We start from the raw sequence: 17,922 nt of genomic DNA, 5'->3' as shown, positions 1-17,922 counted from the left end.
CTCTCACTAGTGAATGAAGTTATAAGAAATAAACCCTCAAGAACTGTTGAGGGCTGTTTCTAACACACAGAGAGAAAAAAAAGCCTGAAATTAAAAAAATAAAGCCATGGGGAGCCTGGGTGGCTCAGTGGGTTAAAGCCTCTACCTTTGGCTCAGATCATGATCCCAGGGTTCTGGGATCAAGCCCCACATCGGGCTCTCTGCTTGGCGGGGAGCCTGCTTCCTCCTCTCTCTCTCTCTGACTACTTGTGATCTCTGTCTGTCAAATAAATAAATAAAATCTTAAAAAAATAATAATAAAGCCAAGTAACATGGAAAAAGAAAGACCAGACATAGAGCCAGAGAATTCCTGGTTCCACCTGTATCTAAGGCCCAACCATATTTTTCAACTTGGGAATGCTGAATTTAGAGACCTATATTAAAGAAAGTTTCATCTATATTAGGAGTACAGAATAAAAAGTTAAAGAAAAGAAGTAAAAACAATTAAGCAGAACTTGAGACACATATAAGTACATTAGTCCACTATAAAGGAAATGACCCAATATCTTAAAAATCTACTTAATCTCATTTGTCTTTTATTTTTATTTTTTAAAAAATATTTTATTTATTTATTTGAAAGACAGAGATTACAAGCAGACAGAGAGGCAGGCAGAGAGAGAGGAAGGGAAGCAGGCTCCTTGCCAAGCAGAGAGCCTGATGCGGGACTCAACCCCAGGACCTTGGGATCATGACCTGAGCCGAAGGCAGAGGCTTTTTTTTTTTTTAAGATTTTATTTATTTATTTGACAGATAGAGATCACAAGTAGGGAGAGAGGCAGGCATAGAGAGAGAGAGAGAGAGGAGGAAGCAGGCTCACTGCCAAGCAGAGAGCTCGATGCGGGGCTCGATCCCAGGACCCTGGGATCATGACCTGAGCGAAAGGCAGAGGCTTAACCCACTGAGCAGCCACCCAGGCGCTCCTCATTTGTTTTTTATATAACACACACACATATATATATACAAATACTCCCTGTATTTTAGTTGTCTTAAGAAGGGAAAGGGGTTATTTTAAAAAATATCTAAAAAAGATAGTGAAGTAGGTCTCAAATTAAACCATCTGTGGGAAGGCTACTATTACTAAAGAGAATCATTCCTTTATAACTCTGGAAACCAAGAACTAAAAGGACCACCACCAAGGAAAAACCCCATGATCATCTATCGAAGATGTCCACCAGGCAACTGGATCACTTGCTGGGAAGTAATGGATCAGGGAAAGAAACTTCCAATAAAACCCACAACTTGTTAGTGTAGGAGGGGGGAAAAAAGATTCTTAGAACCACCTTCCAACTTTATCAGACAAAACAAAATAAGCAGGCAGGCAGCACTTTCAGCTAAGAGGTGGGGCCCTTATGTCATGTGTTAGTTACACAGAAGGTGCTTAACAATCCTAAGTAAATAATTGCCATATTCTTTAAGGTCACCACCTTATAGGCCTCATTAGAACTGAAGTCTAAGGCTAAAAAATCCCCGTCTCTTTAAAAGGAAGACTCTTCTGGGGCGCCTGGGTGGCTCAGTCTGTTAAGCATCATCCTTCAGCTCAAGTCAGGATTCCAGGGTCCTGGGGTAGAGTCCTAAATCAGGCCCCTGAGTGGGGAGCCTGCTTCTCCCTCTGCCTGCCTTTCCCCTGCTTGTGCACGCTCTCTCTGTCAAATAAATAAATAAAATCTTTAAAAGGAAGACTCTTCTATTTCTACTCTAGGAGAATCAGTGATTCTCAACAGCTTCAAAATTAGTAAACCTTTGTTTCATCACAAAGAAGGGTGTTCTCTAAAAAATAGGAAGATGGGTATGGGCTACTCTTATTAATCTTAGAATTCAGTTTTTAGACCAGAAGGGTATTTACAGTTCTGTCATCTTCATCACTAACCAGAGGTGGAAGTGTGCATAGACTGAATAATTAGAAAATCACCTTGGAGGTGCCTGGGTGGCTAAGTGGGTTAAAAAAAAAAAAAGAAAGGAAGAAAAAGAAAATTGCCTTGGTTAATAAGTACTATACCATTCAATACTGACCAGAGGTTTTTGTTTTTGTTTTGTTTTTTAAAGATTTTATTTATTTGACAGACAGAAATCACAAGTAGGCAGAGAGGCAGGCATTGAGAGAGGGGGAAGCAGGCTCCCCACCAAGCAGAGAGCCCGATGCGGTACTCGATCCCAGGACCCTGAGACCATGACCTGAACCGAAGTCAGAGGCTTAACCCGCTGACCCACCCAGGTGCCCCCCGGAATAGAGCTTTTTAAAAATAAGCCAAGACAGTGGCTCATTGCCATTTTTTTTAAACATTTTATTTATTTATTTGACAGACAGAGATCACAAGTAGGCATAGAGACACGCAGAGAGAGAGGGGGAAGCAGACTCCCCGCTGAGCAGAGAGACCGATGCAGGGCTCAATCCCAAAACCCTGAGATCATGACCTAAGCCTAAGGCAGAGGCTTTAACCCACTGAGCCACCCAGGCACCCTCACTGCCATTTTATTAACAAAACTACTGGCCTTGTTAAGCCATTTCTCACCTGGACTACTGCAAAGTCCTCCTAACTAGTTTCCAACTTCAGCCTTAGGCCTCCAACATACCTACTTTCTATATAGCTACTGTCTACTTAAGACAGAAATATGTCCAGGTCTTTCCCCTATTTAAAATTCTGTAATGGTTCCCTAGGAAACAGGATAAAATCTGAGCTCTGTAACATGGAATACAAGGCCCTTTATGACCTGCTCCCTGCCCGCTTATTCAGCTTCTTTTCCTGCCTGCAGTTTCCTCCACACATCATGCTATTCTTCTTCCCCTCTCTGCTTTCGAGTCACAATGGACTGTGCGCAGCTCCATGCGTGTGCTATGACCCCTCCTGGATGTGGGCCACTGAAACTTTTGTAGGCACAGGACACACATTTTAACTATTATAATCCTCCTACCTATTTTCACTTATTCATTCTTTAGTCTTCAGCTCCACTGTCACGTCTTTAGGAAGCTTTCCCAGAAAGGACAGTCATCTTAACTATGCCTACCACCACTTTTCACAGTTCGTAATTTTATGTTGTAGTTTAGGTGTCAGGAGAGCAGGGACACCATGTGCTTTGTTTATCTATCTCTGATCATGCACAGGATTCATACGATACATCTGTAACAAAATGTGAAAAGATTTGTTCAAGTTGTCATAAAACATCTAATTTCTAATTTTCTTAACTCTTTAAGTGACACTGATTAACCAAAAATGAGTAACTGAAGATAGTCCAGCTTTTTTTTTTTAAATGAAAACATTAGCTATCTATTAGTAAGGACAGTAATAGAGATGTAAATTTGAGTAGCATAAAATGAGTATCTCGGGGCGCCTGGGTGGCTCAGTGGGTTAAGCCTCTGCTTTCAGCTCAGGTCATGATCTCAGGGTCCTGGGATCGAGCCCCACGTCGGGCTCTCTGCTCAGCAGGGAGCCTGCTTCCTCCTTTCTCTCTGCCTGCCTCCCTGCCTGCTTGTGATCTCTCTGTCAAATAAATAAATTTAAAAAAAAAAATTTTTTTTAAAAAATGAGTATCTCTAGATCAGGCTTTATAGTAGAGACAACAAAAATCTTAGGGTAATTATGATTTCTTTAAAATAAGAATACAGGGGCGCCTGGGTGGCTCAGTAGGTTAAGCCTCTGCCTTCGGCTCAGGTCATGATCCCAGGGTCCTGGGATTGAGCCCCACATCAGGCTCCTGCTCAGCGGGAAGCCTGCTTCTCCCACTCCCACTCCCCCTGCTTATGTTCCCTCTCTCGCTATATCTCTCTCTGTCAAATAAATAAATAAAATCTTAATACATAAATAAAATAAGAATACAGGGGTGCCTGGGTGGCTCAATGGGTTAAAGCCTCTGCCTTTGGCTCAGGTCATGATCCCAGGATCCTGGGACTGAGCCCCGAATCAGGCTCTCTGCTCAGCAGGGAGCCTGCTTCCCCTCTCTCTCTCTGCCTGCCTCTCTGCCTACTTGTGATCTTTCTCTGTCAAATAAGTAAACAAAATCTTGAAAAAAAAAAAAAAAAGTACAGTTTTTCTCTTCTAGACTCCTGTTTCAAGATGATAGACTAAGGACACGCTGTAGCCCTCCTCCTTTAGAACAAATGTTTTTATTTATCATGGAAGAAAAAGAATGAGGAATGCCTCAAGATGAAGAGCACTTCAGATAAAACTGAGGAGAGAAACAACCACTCAGGATATAGGCAGGAGAAGGCCAGTTCAGAAATCTTGGGGTTGATTAAGCAGGTAGATCTCTGTGCTCATTTAAGCATGAATGTGTGTACACACACATGGCTCTCCTTTCCTCCTAATCATCAAAGCTTCAGGTCATAGTTGTGTTGGAAATGTCAGCTTCCAGGAAGAACAGTAAGTGTGGGAGGCTGCGCTCGAAAAGGAGGGAAGAACCCCCGGGAATGAGAGGAATTAAGGAGCACCCAGCCCTCCAAACATTTCATCTCTCTCTTCCTCCCTCCCTCCAACTAGGCTATAAAAAGTGCCTCTGCAGGTGCTCTACTCACAACTACAAAGCTGAATGTGATTCTTCCCGTCCAGCTCTGCAAATTCAATCCAATTGTAATCAAAATATCAACAAGTTTTTTTTTTCTTAAGTACATGATAAATTCCAAAATGTACAGAGAAGAGCCAAGGGCCAAAAGATCATAAAGAAGAACTTGGTTGGTTTGCTCTCTCAGGTATTAAGAATTAGCAGTTATAGTAATTAAGGTGAGACAGTATTAGCTAAGGGACAAATAAGCCAATGCAATAAAAGAGAACACAGAAACAGACCCTGGCATACCTGGAAACCTGATCAACAATGACTCATACTGCAGGTCAGTGGGGAAATGATAAAAGTGTCAATGAAAGATCTGGGTCACTGGTTTTTTTAAAAAGTGAATATGTATCTATCTTTACAGAAACATAAAAAACAAATCCAGATAGTTCAAAGGTTTAAACTGTAAAACTTTAAGGAAAACATAAGAAAATATCTTTGACCCCTAATTTGGCAAAGATTCCTTTCTTTCTTTTTTTTAAAGACATTTATTTGAGAGTGAGAGGGAGAGAATCTTATGCAGACTGTGTGCTAAGCACAGAGCCCAGCATAGAGCTAGATCTCACAATCTTGAGATGACCAACTGAGCAGAAACCAAGGGTCTGACACTTAATCAACTGTACCACCCAGACACCCCTTTGATAGAAAATTTTTTAAGAGAAAAGAAAAATAAGAATTGAGTAAGAAGGCAAACTTTGTTTTCATTTGTTTTTTTTTAAACAGCCCGTAGGGGTTCCTGGGTGGCTCAGTTGGTTAAATGTTGCACTCTTGGTTTCAGCTAAGGCATGATCTTCAGGGTCATGGAACTGAGTCCCACATGGGGCTCAGCGCTCCCTGCTCGCTCCCTGCTCAGCATGGAGACAGTTTGGGGTTCTTTCCTTCTCCCAATCTCTCTTTCCCTGTCAAATCAATCAACCAACCAACCAATCCATCTTTAAAACAATAAAATAAAATAAAATAAAGAGCCTGTAAAGTTTTAATATTAACACTAAAAAGTTATTAGACCTTGAATATGATTAACAAAAGAAAAAGACTGGAAATCACAAAAACAAAATTTAACGGTTATTAATTACGGCTCTCAAGAGCTGATAAACTTAAATGCAATCAGAGCCATCCTAGGTACCTTCATTCTCTCTTTGTATGGGGGGACCTTGAGTTAGTAATAGCTGATGAGTAATGGAGGGAAAGAAAGGGAAAGTGAAGTTAAGAAGAAGGTAAAATGAGAAGATTCTCAAAATGATCAGAGAGATGAGTATGCTCTTTTCAACTTATGTAAATGCACGTTCAACTTGCTCACAAACCCTACCATTAACCCATTTCCTTTTGTGTGCTTTCTGCCTTTCCAAGGCAGTCCCTAAGTCCCATCATGAGCATTTCCCTACCCCACCCTTTTATTAAGATTTTATTAAGTACTCTCGGGCGCCTGGGTGGCTCAGTGGGTTAAGCCGCTGCCTTCAGCTCAGGTCATGATCTCGGGGTCCTGGGATCGAGTCCCGCATCGGGCTCTCTGCCCAGCAGGGAGCCTGCTTCCCTCTCTCTCTCTCTCTGGCTGCCTCTCTATCTACTTGTGATCTCTCTCTGTCAAATAAATAAATAAAATCTTTAAAAAAAAAAAAAAGATTTTATTAAGTACTCTCTACATACAACGTGGGACTAAAACTCACTACCCTAAGAATAAGAGTCGCATGCTCCACAGGCTGAGCCAGCCAGGCACCCTTCCCCCACCCCACTTTGCATTCTGTTTTCTATAGGCAAGTCATTTCAACCCTGTCAGCAATTTGGTACTAACCTGCATAAATTTGTTTTCTAACCTCCACAATTATAAATACTGTGTTTACATGGACATTTTGGAATTTTCCTACTCCGTACACTAACTTACTACCATGGAAGAGAAGCATTCAGTGCTCTCCAACACACACACTTGTCTGCCCTCTTCCCATACAGACTTAAAAAACATACTTCCATGAGGGTTTTCAGTTACAAGCCCACATGAAATCTTAAAAGCAAAATGAGAAATAAGAGATATACCACAGAAGGAATAGGTTTTCAACTGTCCCATGATTATATCCTGTCTGCAAACCTAATTTCTCAAAGATCTGATTCTTTATTAATATTAAATATATTACATCATACATATTTTCACTGATTATGTATTCTTAACTCTCAAGTTAAATGTGCATTTATTATTATGTATAAAGCACTAATCCTGTTCCACTTGTGTTTACTTCTCAATGTTAACCTAGCTATAAAAGTGAAAATATATCCTTATCTTCACTTAGATGTATTACTGGCTATCAGAGCCATATGGTCATGCTTAATGTAATCAAATAAACTAATCCCTAATTCTTACTCTGAAATCCACTACCAGTCCATAACCCCTATCTAATTCTAAAGTTGAAAAAGCGTGCTCGCTTCGGCAGCACATATACTAAAGTTGAAAAAGCTCTGAAAACCCAGGTTTTTTCCTTAGGTTTGTTTTCAAAACAAATTCAGTGACCTCAACTTAGATGAGATGACCATTTAATGCACAAGACAGAACCCTTCACGAAAAGTGTTATTTGGCCCCCAAATGCCAATCTTACTAAGATTAAGAAACCCTGGATTGGGGGCGCCTGGGTGGCTCAGTGGTTTAAGCTGCTGCCTTCGGCTCAGGTCATGATCTCAGGGTCCTGGGATCGAGTCCCACATGGGGCTCTCTGCTCGGCAGGGAGCCTGCTTCCCTCTCACTCTCTCTGCCTGCCTCTCTGCCTACTTGTGATCTCTCTCTGTCACATAAATAAATAAAAATCTTAAAAAAAAAAAAAAAAGAAACCCTGGACTGGACTAATGTTTGCAGAAGACACAGTGATATACTGATCACTGAGTGCCTACTCTGACGTTTCTTAGGGCATAACAGAATACATGATAAAAAGTGCAAGTATTACTACTATTGAAAAATCAGAAACTTTCTTAAGTAGATCTTTCTCAAATATCCAAATCTCATTAATGTTAGGAAGCCATAAACTATGGCCCAAGTCTTAGAAAATGGAGAGGATTACAGAAATTCACTGGATATATCAAGTAGCTAAGCCAACATACTTAGTTTAATTCTTTCCTATCACAGGTTAAGAGAAAATCGCTTTTTTAATAGTGCCTATATACCAATATTAATAGTTTTCTTGGATCTGTTTATTGCCCTCACCATAAAAATCTCAACTGTCTATATACGTCAATTAAAAAGACATCGAAATCGGGGCGCCTGGGTGGCTCAGTGGGTTAAGCCGCTGCCTTCAGCTCAGGTCATGATCTCGGGGTCCTGGGATCGAGTCCCACATCGGGCTCTCTGCTCAGTGGAGAGCCTGCTTCCCTTCCTCTCTCTCTGCCTGCCTCTCTTGTGATTTCTCTCTGTCAAATAAATAAATCTTAAAAAAAAAAAAAAAAAAAGACATTGAAATCGTAACATAAAATAACTGAGACTCTTGAAGTGATAGTAGGTATTTACCTTTCTCCGTGCCTGAGAATATAGAGATGATTTTATTCCTGGGCTTTTTTTCTTCTGGAACAGAGGGCAATGGTTTTAAACTGTGATTGGCTGACAAAGGGTCTTTGCCTCCGGTGCTAAAAATGGTACTGCTCATTCGCACAGGAGGTGCTGGAGGCTTGTCTTCCAGTTCTCCGTTATCAGACATGATTTGGAATTATGATATGGCCTGAAATACATAGGCAAAATCATACAGTTAACAACAAGTTGACAGCAAGGTAAAAAATAGTACAGACAAGCACAAACAGTAGTAATTATCCTCCTTCCAACTCTGAATTAGAAAAGGTCATCCATTTAGGGTGCAATCTGCAAAATTTGTAAAACTCAATGAGTAAGAGATGAAATTGGTTATTAATATAGGTAATCTCCCCTAACAAAGTTGGTAAATGGTTAGTTGAGGGAGTGTTTGAAAAGCCAAGTCCAATTAAGAGAACGATGGTAAGTTTTGGGAAAGCATGATGATACTAACATATCAAAATATTCACCTGAGTCTAAGAGTATATATTCCAATGAAAAGACAGACAACATGGGAGTCTTAAAAAGAGGGAGAATTCTGTAGAGAAGACTATGCTCTGACTGATCAATCCAAAGACAGGTCTCTGATAGGTCCATTTCTAGAGCAGAGATAGAATGCTTGCTATTAAACATATCCACCAACACCACTTTCTGTGAAGAATCCGACTCCACACTCACTAGCCTTGTGATTACAACTCAGCCTTCACATAAACTTTCCTAAAGGATGAGAATGTGCCACTGATGCAATATTTGGTTTCTCTAAAAATCTGACACTCTAACTACATGTGTTAGTCCCTTGTAAGCTTTGCAGATAGTCCCACAGAACCTGACCCATCTGGGAACACTGACAAGTTAAATCCAGAGTCTGGCTGAAAACCAAAGTATGACCAAATCCCAGGATCTGGTTATCCTGTGATGCCCTGTCCAGGCAGTCTAGTTACCCCTCTTAATCTACACGTGACTAATTCAGTGGAAACTTCAACACTGTTTATATATAAATCAATATTGTAGGAAATATATATATGTACATATATATGGCCTTTAAAAACAGTAGATTGTACACATTTAAAGCCAGCAGGAAAGGGAAGGAGATGCTTAACTTCCAGGTTGAGTTCTTTTTTTTCCCCAGATGAGTTCTGAAACAAAAGTATACATTAGGAAAACAACACATTTCTGCAGCGAACAAGATTCTGATTGGTAATCAGATCCTGATTTGATTATAGTTATTTAATGCATGCAAGTGAACAAAACATTGTATATGTACAATGAAAAGAAGGCCAACTGTATCTAAATAAAATTAAAATTAAATTTTTTTTTTTATTTAGTTTGAATGTTAGTGCCTAAAAGAAAGTAGGTATCATTTGAGGAGAACTGAGGAATGAAGAGATTATGGTACCTAATTCCACTTCAACAGCTTTTGTTTTCTTGACAAGAGTATGTGTCCCTAGAACTGCCATATTTTATCTGCCATAATGACAGTTATTTCAGCCTACAAGAGAAGGGGGAGAGAAGGTAAAGGGGAAAAATGAACTTTTCTGGGGAGAGCTAGCTACAGGAGGCCTGGGAGAAGAGAGTACAAAAGAAGATCTCTCATCTGTGAGAAAGACGCCTGAAGTGAAATCACTGCTGGTGGTCAAAAGACGAAACAGGGTTGGAATCTAGGAACGTGATGCAGAAGACACAGTCAGGTGATTCATGGGGGCGGGGGTTCGGTTTGCTCTGGAGGGAGATGCACCTGGTTGTTCTTCAGTGTGGGCTGTCACGTATGCATCACCAGAGAGGACTTACCTACTGCTACAAATGGAAGAAAGGTAAGGCTTAGTCCAGGTACTTGCAGGACTACTTGAGAACACGATCAATCAAGACAGATGTTTTTTTCTAATGTGACCAGAACATCAAGACAAACCAGATGAACCCTGCAGCAGCTCACTTTCATCTTGATCACCAGTTCCAACAGACACAGCATGTTAGGATTTTGGTTACACTGTGAATGCTCCATATTTATGCATATGAAATTTGAAAAAATCAGGGTAATATGATGTCTGGGTGGAGTGGTCAGTTAGGTGGCTGACTCTTGGTTTTGGCTCAGGTGGCAATCTCAGGGTCATGAGATCAAGCCTTGCATCTGGCTCTGCACTCAGCACCGAGATTGCTTCAGATTCTTTCTCCCTTTCCCTCTGCCCCTCCCATTCATGCTCACCTTTCATGTGCAAGCTCTCTTTCCCTCCCAAATCAATCAATCAATCTTTTTAAAAAATCAGGGTAAATACAGGAAAATATATTTGCATAAATTCAAAGAAAGAAATGCACCAAAATATTAGTAGTAGTTACCTGTGACTAACAAGTAATTTTTAGCTTGATTATAATCATCACAGCTGTGGTTAAGAAAAAAATCAATATAAAACAGGGCACAACAGGGGTGCCTGGGTTGTGCCATTGATTGAGTGTCTGACTTTTTGTTTCGGCTTAGGTTGTGGGGCTGGTGAGGTCTGCATGCTGAGCATGGAGCCTCCTTGGGATTCACTCTCCCTCCCTCTCCCACTGCCCCTCCCACTTGTGCTCACACTCTGTCTCAAGATAAAATAAATCTTTAAAACAGGGCACAAGGGCACCTGGGTGGCTCAGTCAGTTAAGAATCTGCCTTTGGCTCAGGTCATGATCCCAGGATCCTGTGATCAAGCCCCCACATCAGGCTCTCTGTTCAGCAGGGAGCCTGCTTCTCCCTCTCCCACTCCCCCTGCTTGGGTTCCCTCTCTGTCTCTCTCTGTGAAATAGATAAACAAAATCTTTAAAAAATAAAATAAAATAAAACAAGGCACAATAATTTTTTTTCTTTTTTTTAGGGCACAATAATTTCATAATGTAAACTGACTACAAATTCTGTCCTTAAGGTTGGCTCATAGATGGAACCTGACTAGACACTGCCAGTACCCCTTCAGCCATGTGCTGCCTAATGTTGAGATTAAGAGCATGGGTTGTGGAATGAGATCCCTGGGTTGGAATCCTGGTTCCACCATTTACTTCAATTTGTGTCCTTGGACGAATTACTTAACTGTACCTTAGGGTTCCTTAAAAAAAAAAAATAGCTGGGGCGCCTGGGTGGCTCAGTGGATTAAGCCGCTGCCTTCGGCTCAGGTCATGATCTCAGGGTCCTGGGATCGAGCCCCGCATCGGGCTCTCTGCTCAGCAGAGAGCCTGCTTCCTCCTCTCTCTCTGCCTGCCTCTCTGCCTACTTGTGATCTTTCTCTATCAAATAAATAAATAAAATCTTTAAAAAAAAAAATAGCTGGTTCTAGGACTGGGACAGGGGAAATAAAAGATGAGCCTAGAGTATCTTATATTGTCAGAAGGTAGGAAGTACTTAAAAAGGATGAGGAACACACACAGGAAAGAGTTTTCTTTCTTTTTTTTTAATGATTTTATTTATTTGACAGAGAGAGAAAGAGAGAGAGCACAAGCAGGGGGAGTGGGAGAGAGAGAAGCAGGCTCCCCATTGAGCAGGGGCCCAACAAGGGGCTTGATCCCAAAACCCTGGGATCATGAGCTGAGCTGAAGGCAGCAGTTAACTGACTGAGCCACCCAGGTGCCCCAGTAAAGAGTTTTCAAAAGCCAGTGCTAGAATGGTTTGGAGCAACAAAATTAATAAAGTAGCATTATATTTGACCCAATGTATAAAATAAATATAAACAATTCATATCAATACAAATAAATGAATAAATAAGGGGAACCTGGGTGGTTCAGTCAATTAAGCATCCAACTCTTGATTTTGGCTCAGGTCATGATCTCAGGGTCATCAGGTCAAGCCCTGTGTTGGGCTCCACACTGGGCAGAGACTGCTTAAGATTCTCTCTCCCTCTCCCTGCCCCCCAAAAGAGTAAATAAAATGGTGGGGTACCAAATTATCCTCACAAAAGAATTCCAAATAATAAATGTAGACAAATTCTCTCCTAGCAGTTGGAATTTTAACTTCCCTCCCCACTTGAATGTAAGTTGGACCTAGTGACTCATTTCCAAAGAGCAGTGTATGGAAAGGGAAAAATAACTTCATGGTGGAAAAATGTGGAAATACTGCATTAACCAAGTGATCAAAGGATAACATCTCTAATAATAACTTATGCTGACATCACTCACCACCTGATCTAATGTGATGAGAAACATAGTTCACCTCTGCGATATTCTTCCCCCAAATCCATAGCCACAGTCTAATTATGGGGAAAACATCAAACAAACCAAACTGAAGGACGTTTCACAAAAATTCCTGATCAATACTCCTTAAAACTAGCAAGGACGTGAAAAACAAAGAAAGACTGAGAAACTGTCACTGAGCAGGAGTCTAAGAAGACATGACAATATTATACTCTGGAACAAAAAAGGACATTACTGGAAAACTGGTGAAATCCAAATCAAATCTAGAATTTAGTTGACAGTAATGGACCAATGTTGGCTTCTCTGCTTTTGCTGACATTTTAGGGCTTATATTAACATTAGGACAAGATAGGTGATACGTATACAGGAAATCTACAATCTTTAGAATTTCTCTATAAATCTAAAATTATTCCCTGATAAAGCCTATTTAAAATGAAATTATGGTGTTCCATGGAGCTAGAGTGTATTACGCTAAGTAAAGCAAGTCAGTCAAGAAAAACAAATACCATATGATTTCACTCCTATGTTGAATTTAAGAAACAAAACATAGGGCAAGGAGGGGAAGAAAGGAAAGCAAACCACAGCAGACTCTTAACTATAGATAACTGAGGGTCACTGGAGGGGAGGAGGGCATGGGAAAGGCCAAATGGGTGATAGGTATTTAAGGAGGGCACTTGTTACAATGAGAATTGGATGTCACATGTAAGTGATGAATTACTAAATTCTACTCCTGAAACCAATATTACACTCCATGTTAAACAGAATTTAAATAAAATCTTGAAACAACAAAAAAATAAAAATGGCATTCAATGAAAAAGGGGCTCAATCACCACAGTGCCCTCATCAAGTACATTTTTTTTTTAAAAGATTTATTTATTTATTTATTTGACAGAGAGAGAGAGAGAGATTGAAACAGTGAGAGAGGGAACTTCCACAAGCAGGGGTAGTGGGAGAGGGAGACACAGGCTTCCTGCTGAGCAGGAAGCCTGATATGGGGCTCCATCCCAGGATTCCAGGATCATGACCTGAGCTGAAGGCAGACGCTTAACAATTGAGCCACCCAGGTGCCCCATCAAGTACATTTTTAAGTAAAACTAGCTTTAAAAAAACAAAGAAACAAAAAACAAAAATAAAAACAAAAAACCTCCAAGTGGTGGGGCATGGGGGAGTGCCTGGATAGCTCAGTTGGTTAAGTGGCTGCCCTCAGCTCAGGTCATAATCTCAGGGTCCCAAGATCGAGCCGAGCTGAGGCTCCATCAGGCTTGTTGTTCAGCAGGGAGTCTGCTTTTCCCTCTCTCTCTGCCCCTCCCCCAGCTCATGCTCTCTCTCTCTCTCAAGTAAATAAAAATCTTTAAAAAAAAAAACAAAACCGGGGCGCCTGGGTGGCTCAGTGGATTAAGCTGCTGCCTTCCGCTCAGGTCATGATCTCAGAGTCCTGGGATGGAGCCCTGCATCCGGCTCTCTGCTCCGCAGGGAGCCTGCTTCCTCCTCTCTCTCTTCCTACCTCTCTGCCTACTTATGATCTCTCTCTCTGTCAAATGAATAAATAAAATCTTAAAAAACAAAACAAAACCTACAAGTGGGAGTGCCTGGGTGGCCTAGTCCTTAAGCGTAGAACTCCTGATTTCAGCTGAGGTCATGATCTCAGGGTTGTGAGACTGAGCCCCACATAGGGCTCCCCACTAGGTACGAAGTCTGCCTAAGAGTCTCTCCTTCTCTTTCTGCCTCCCCCCACTGCAACAACAACAAAAACCTATAAAGTGCGTGGCCACTACTCTGATTTCTGTTCAAGCACAGGCAGTTTTACCCACCACTACTTTTGTACCAGCAATGCAAATTTCAACAGTATGAAAAGCAAAGAATATCTTAGTACTGTTACAAAAATAGATTTTGACCTCATAGATCCCAACAGTACCACAGACCACACTTAAGAGAACTGCTGCCTTAAAGTATATCCCAGCTCTCTATCACCCTCATACCCCCAGTTTTAATGTGCTATTGGGGTGGCAGAAGACCCCTATTTATTCATCCTACACTCCCCACATTTTAAACGTAGGAAACGGTAAGGCATATAAACCTAATTAAACCTTTAACATGGTTGAAAATCTATATACAGTAGAATTTACTACATTACTTTTTATAACAAAAATCAGAAAGAGCAGTAGGCTTTCCTGGGTTAGTCAGAAAGACTAATTTAATTGCCATCTGTATGAAACACACACACACACACACACACACACACACACACACACACACACAATACTAAGCAGAGAATACTACATGGCAACTTTCAGAACACAGCCTTACCTTATACTTTGGTTATCCAAAAAAAATTTCTTTACTGCTCTATTTTAATATACTGCACAGCAGCTTTTTAATCTGCTGTACAAATTCAGTCCAATAAAACTAAAGGGGAATATATTATTTGTCTGTTTTAAAACATTCTTCTTGGTGATTGTACATTATAGATAAAGCTGAATTAGCTGTCTCAAGGAAATCTCAATTAACATGATGTACCCTGTAGGCAACACATGTCTAAATAAAGCCCAAATTTAACATGAAACATATGCATTACAGATGTCCTTAATGAAATTACTCAAGACAACAGATATGATAGCAACAATTCTAAGTAACAGGCCTCATAAATGATTGGATCTTAGTAATGATACCCATGATCCTTGATACACTGACACCAACTTAGCAGAAGATGACTTCATCACTTCATTTCAGGATTTCTCTAACTAGTATCTATGTCTTCAAGCTGCTGTTCAGAGGAAGAGGATAAAAGCTGTAACAGCTTCCTAAAGAGTTTCTATGCATTCAGGTTTTGCTTAGAGCTACCCATAACCAACAGACTTAGGACTAAACTCTGATATTTGGGACATTTACTACTGAATCAATCTGATATCATATAAATGCATCACAAAAATCATATGCTTTATGTTGCCCAAATACACCAAAGAATTTTCTGGCCTAAATCATCTTTGTATATGTATTTTTCCATTTTTATATTTTCTTCATCCTTTTCTCTATCTAACCCCAATCTTTCAATGCTTAGCAATAATTATTATTATTATTATTTTTTAAAGATTTTATTTATTTATTTGACAGACAGAGATCACAAGTAGGCAGAGAGGCAGGCAGAGAGAGAGAGAGAGGGGTGGAAGCAGGCTCCCTGCCAAGCAGAGAGCCCGATGCGGGGCTCGATTCCAGGACCCTGGAATCATGACCTGAGCCGAAGGCAGAGGCTTTAACCCACTGAGCCACCCAGGGGCCCCCTTAGCAATAATTATTGAATAAATATTGAAGAAGGATAGACAGAAATGACCTTATATAATTATTTCCTATATAAGGTCATTTCTGTCTATCCTTCTTCAAAATGACCCTTCTTCTGAACAAGAATGATCCCTCACACACGCGAAAAAAGACCCCCTCCCTCCCCCATGTCCTCTGAATACAAGTTACACAGGAAAACAAATTCACAGAGTAGTAAAGTTGGACTAGAATTGATCTGGTCTACTTTCCTATTTTATATGAGAAGGACCTGACGCCCCAAAGAATAAGCAGTTTGCCTAAAGTGACACAAATCTAATTACAAACAAAACTAAGACCAGAATTCAAGGTCTACTAACAACTCTTAATCTCATGCTGTTTTTTCTTATTTATTTATTTTAAAGATTTTATTTATTTATTTGACAGACAGAGACCACAAGTAGGCAGAGAGGCAGGCAGAGAGAGGAAGGGGAGCAGGCTCCCTGCCAAGCAGACAGCCTGATGCGGGGCTCAATCCCAGGACCCTGGGATCATGACCTGAGCTGAAGGCACAGGCTTTAATCCACTGAGCTACCCAGGCGCCCCTCTTTTTATTTATTTTTTTTAAAGATTCTACTTGTCATAGATAGAGGGAGAGGGAGAGCACACAAACAGGAGGAGCAGCAGGTAGAGGGAGAAGCCAGCTCCCTGCTGAGCAAGTAGGGGGATTTGGAACTTGATCCCAGGACCTGGGGTCATGACCTGAGCTGAAGGCAGAGAGGCCCAACTGACTGAGCCACCCAGACATCCCTGATGCTGTTTTTTCTCAATCATTTTAATAGACTGGACCATTCTGGGGGGCATGGGGGTGGCATCTGGTTGGCTTAGTCAGTAGAGCATGTATCTCTTGATCTCAGGTTTCTAAGTTCAAGCCCCACATTGGGTGAAGAGATTACTTAAGGGCAGGGGGCTGGTTGGGGGGGGGGGGTAGAGGGGGAATAATGAAACAAGATGGGATGAGGAGGAAGACAAACTGTAAGAGACTCTTAATCTCACAAAGCAAACTAAGGGCTGCTGGGGGGTAGTGCAGTAGAGATAGGGTTCCTGAGTTATGGACACTGGGGAGGGTATGTGCTATGGTGAGTGCTGTAAAATGTGTAAGCCTGATGATTCACAGACCTGTACCCCTGAGGTAAATTCTACATAATATGTTAATAAAAAATAATAAAATAACTAAATCTTTTTTTAAAAAACCCAAATCTTAAAAACAAACATATACATATGGAATCACTATGGCAATGAATTTTAACTGTGCATCATTTATTATTTTAGGTGCCTTTCCTGCTCAAGACTTTAAGCAACTGAAAAGCAGGGATTATACCACCATCACTATTACACATCATACTATCTACTACTATTATTATACATGGTACTACCTCCTTTAATGTATAACACAGATCGTTGCATGTATTAAGACAGTAATATCTACTGATTTATGGTACTCTATTGCCAGATGAAATATTATCCTTCCTAAATTTATTAGTTCTCTATTGAACAGCATTTCACTTGACAACATATGAACTACTCAATATTAACAAAAGTACTGGAAAGATTTATACTTTTCCTTTAACAGCTGATTTATGGCCTTAGTCTTTGATCCTTTTCCATAAGACAGTGTTATTTTTTTGTGTATTGCTTCTACTGATGGTATCAAACGCCTAAAAAGTGCTAGATGATGATGCAATAAAGTTCTTTACATCTTATATTTTAGTCAGAAGCAATAAAGAATATAAAAACAATTTATGATAAATTCTGGTTTACTAATGTCTCGCTCCATCATTACCCAAAAATGTTTTATTAAAAAAGTGGTAAGTGTACAGTGTCTCTCTCCAAATCTGCTCAAACACTTTTTGCTACTTTTCAGTGAAAAACAAGTAGGCGAAACAAAAAGCAAGCCCAAAACACACTGTACTCTTCTAACAGGCCCATTGTTTAATTGTGACACGACTCAAAGACAAATAATTCCTCATTGTCTATTGAAGGAGATTAGGGGAAGCTAAATATACAACAGAAATTAAAAAAGGAGTGGTGTCTGGAACCAGTCAAACTAGTAAAAATGACTAATTTTTTTACAATCTAACTTGGATCAACTATGGTACTTCAAGTATAAATCATATAATTACTGACAAACATGACAATTTAAAAAAGCACAGTTTGCTTTATATTTTCACTTAAAAATTTTTTTTTAAAGATTTAATTTATTTATTTGACAGAGAGAGAGATCACAAGTAGGCAGAGAGGCAGGCAGAGAGAGAGGAGGAAGCAGGCTCCCTGCGGAGTAGAGAGCCCGATGCGGGGCTCGATCCCAGGACCCCGAGATCATGACCTGAGCCGAAGGCAGCGGCTTAATC

At 40.4% G+C, this 17,922-nt stretch overlaps 1 protein-coding gene across 2 annotated transcripts in view; it reads right to left on the bottom strand.

The window, feature by feature from the left end:
• PAK2 (p21 (RAC1) activated kinase 2) overlaps positions 1-17,922 on the bottom strand; it is a 92,912-nt gene that overhangs the window by 37,778 nt on the left and 37,212 nt on the right. For both annotated transcript variants that reach the window (XM_046001668.1, XM_046001669.1), the window contains exon 2: positions 8,060-8,267. In XM_046001668.1, the coding sequence (XP_045857624.1) occupies positions 8,060-8,246 (187 nt within the window). In that variant the 5' untranslated portion in view covers positions 8,247-8,267. The remainder of the gene's footprint in view (positions 1-8,059; positions 8,268-17,922) is intronic.

Source organism: Meles meles, chromosome 4 (genome assembly GCF_922984935.1).
Source record: "Meles meles chromosome 4, mMelMel3.1 paternal haplotype, whole genome shotgun sequence".
NCBI lineage: Eukaryota > Metazoa > Chordata > Mammalia > Carnivora > Mustelidae > Meles > Meles meles.
The sequence above is the reverse complement of the archived record's forward strand: the minus strand, read 5'-3'. Positions and strand labels throughout refer to the sequence as shown.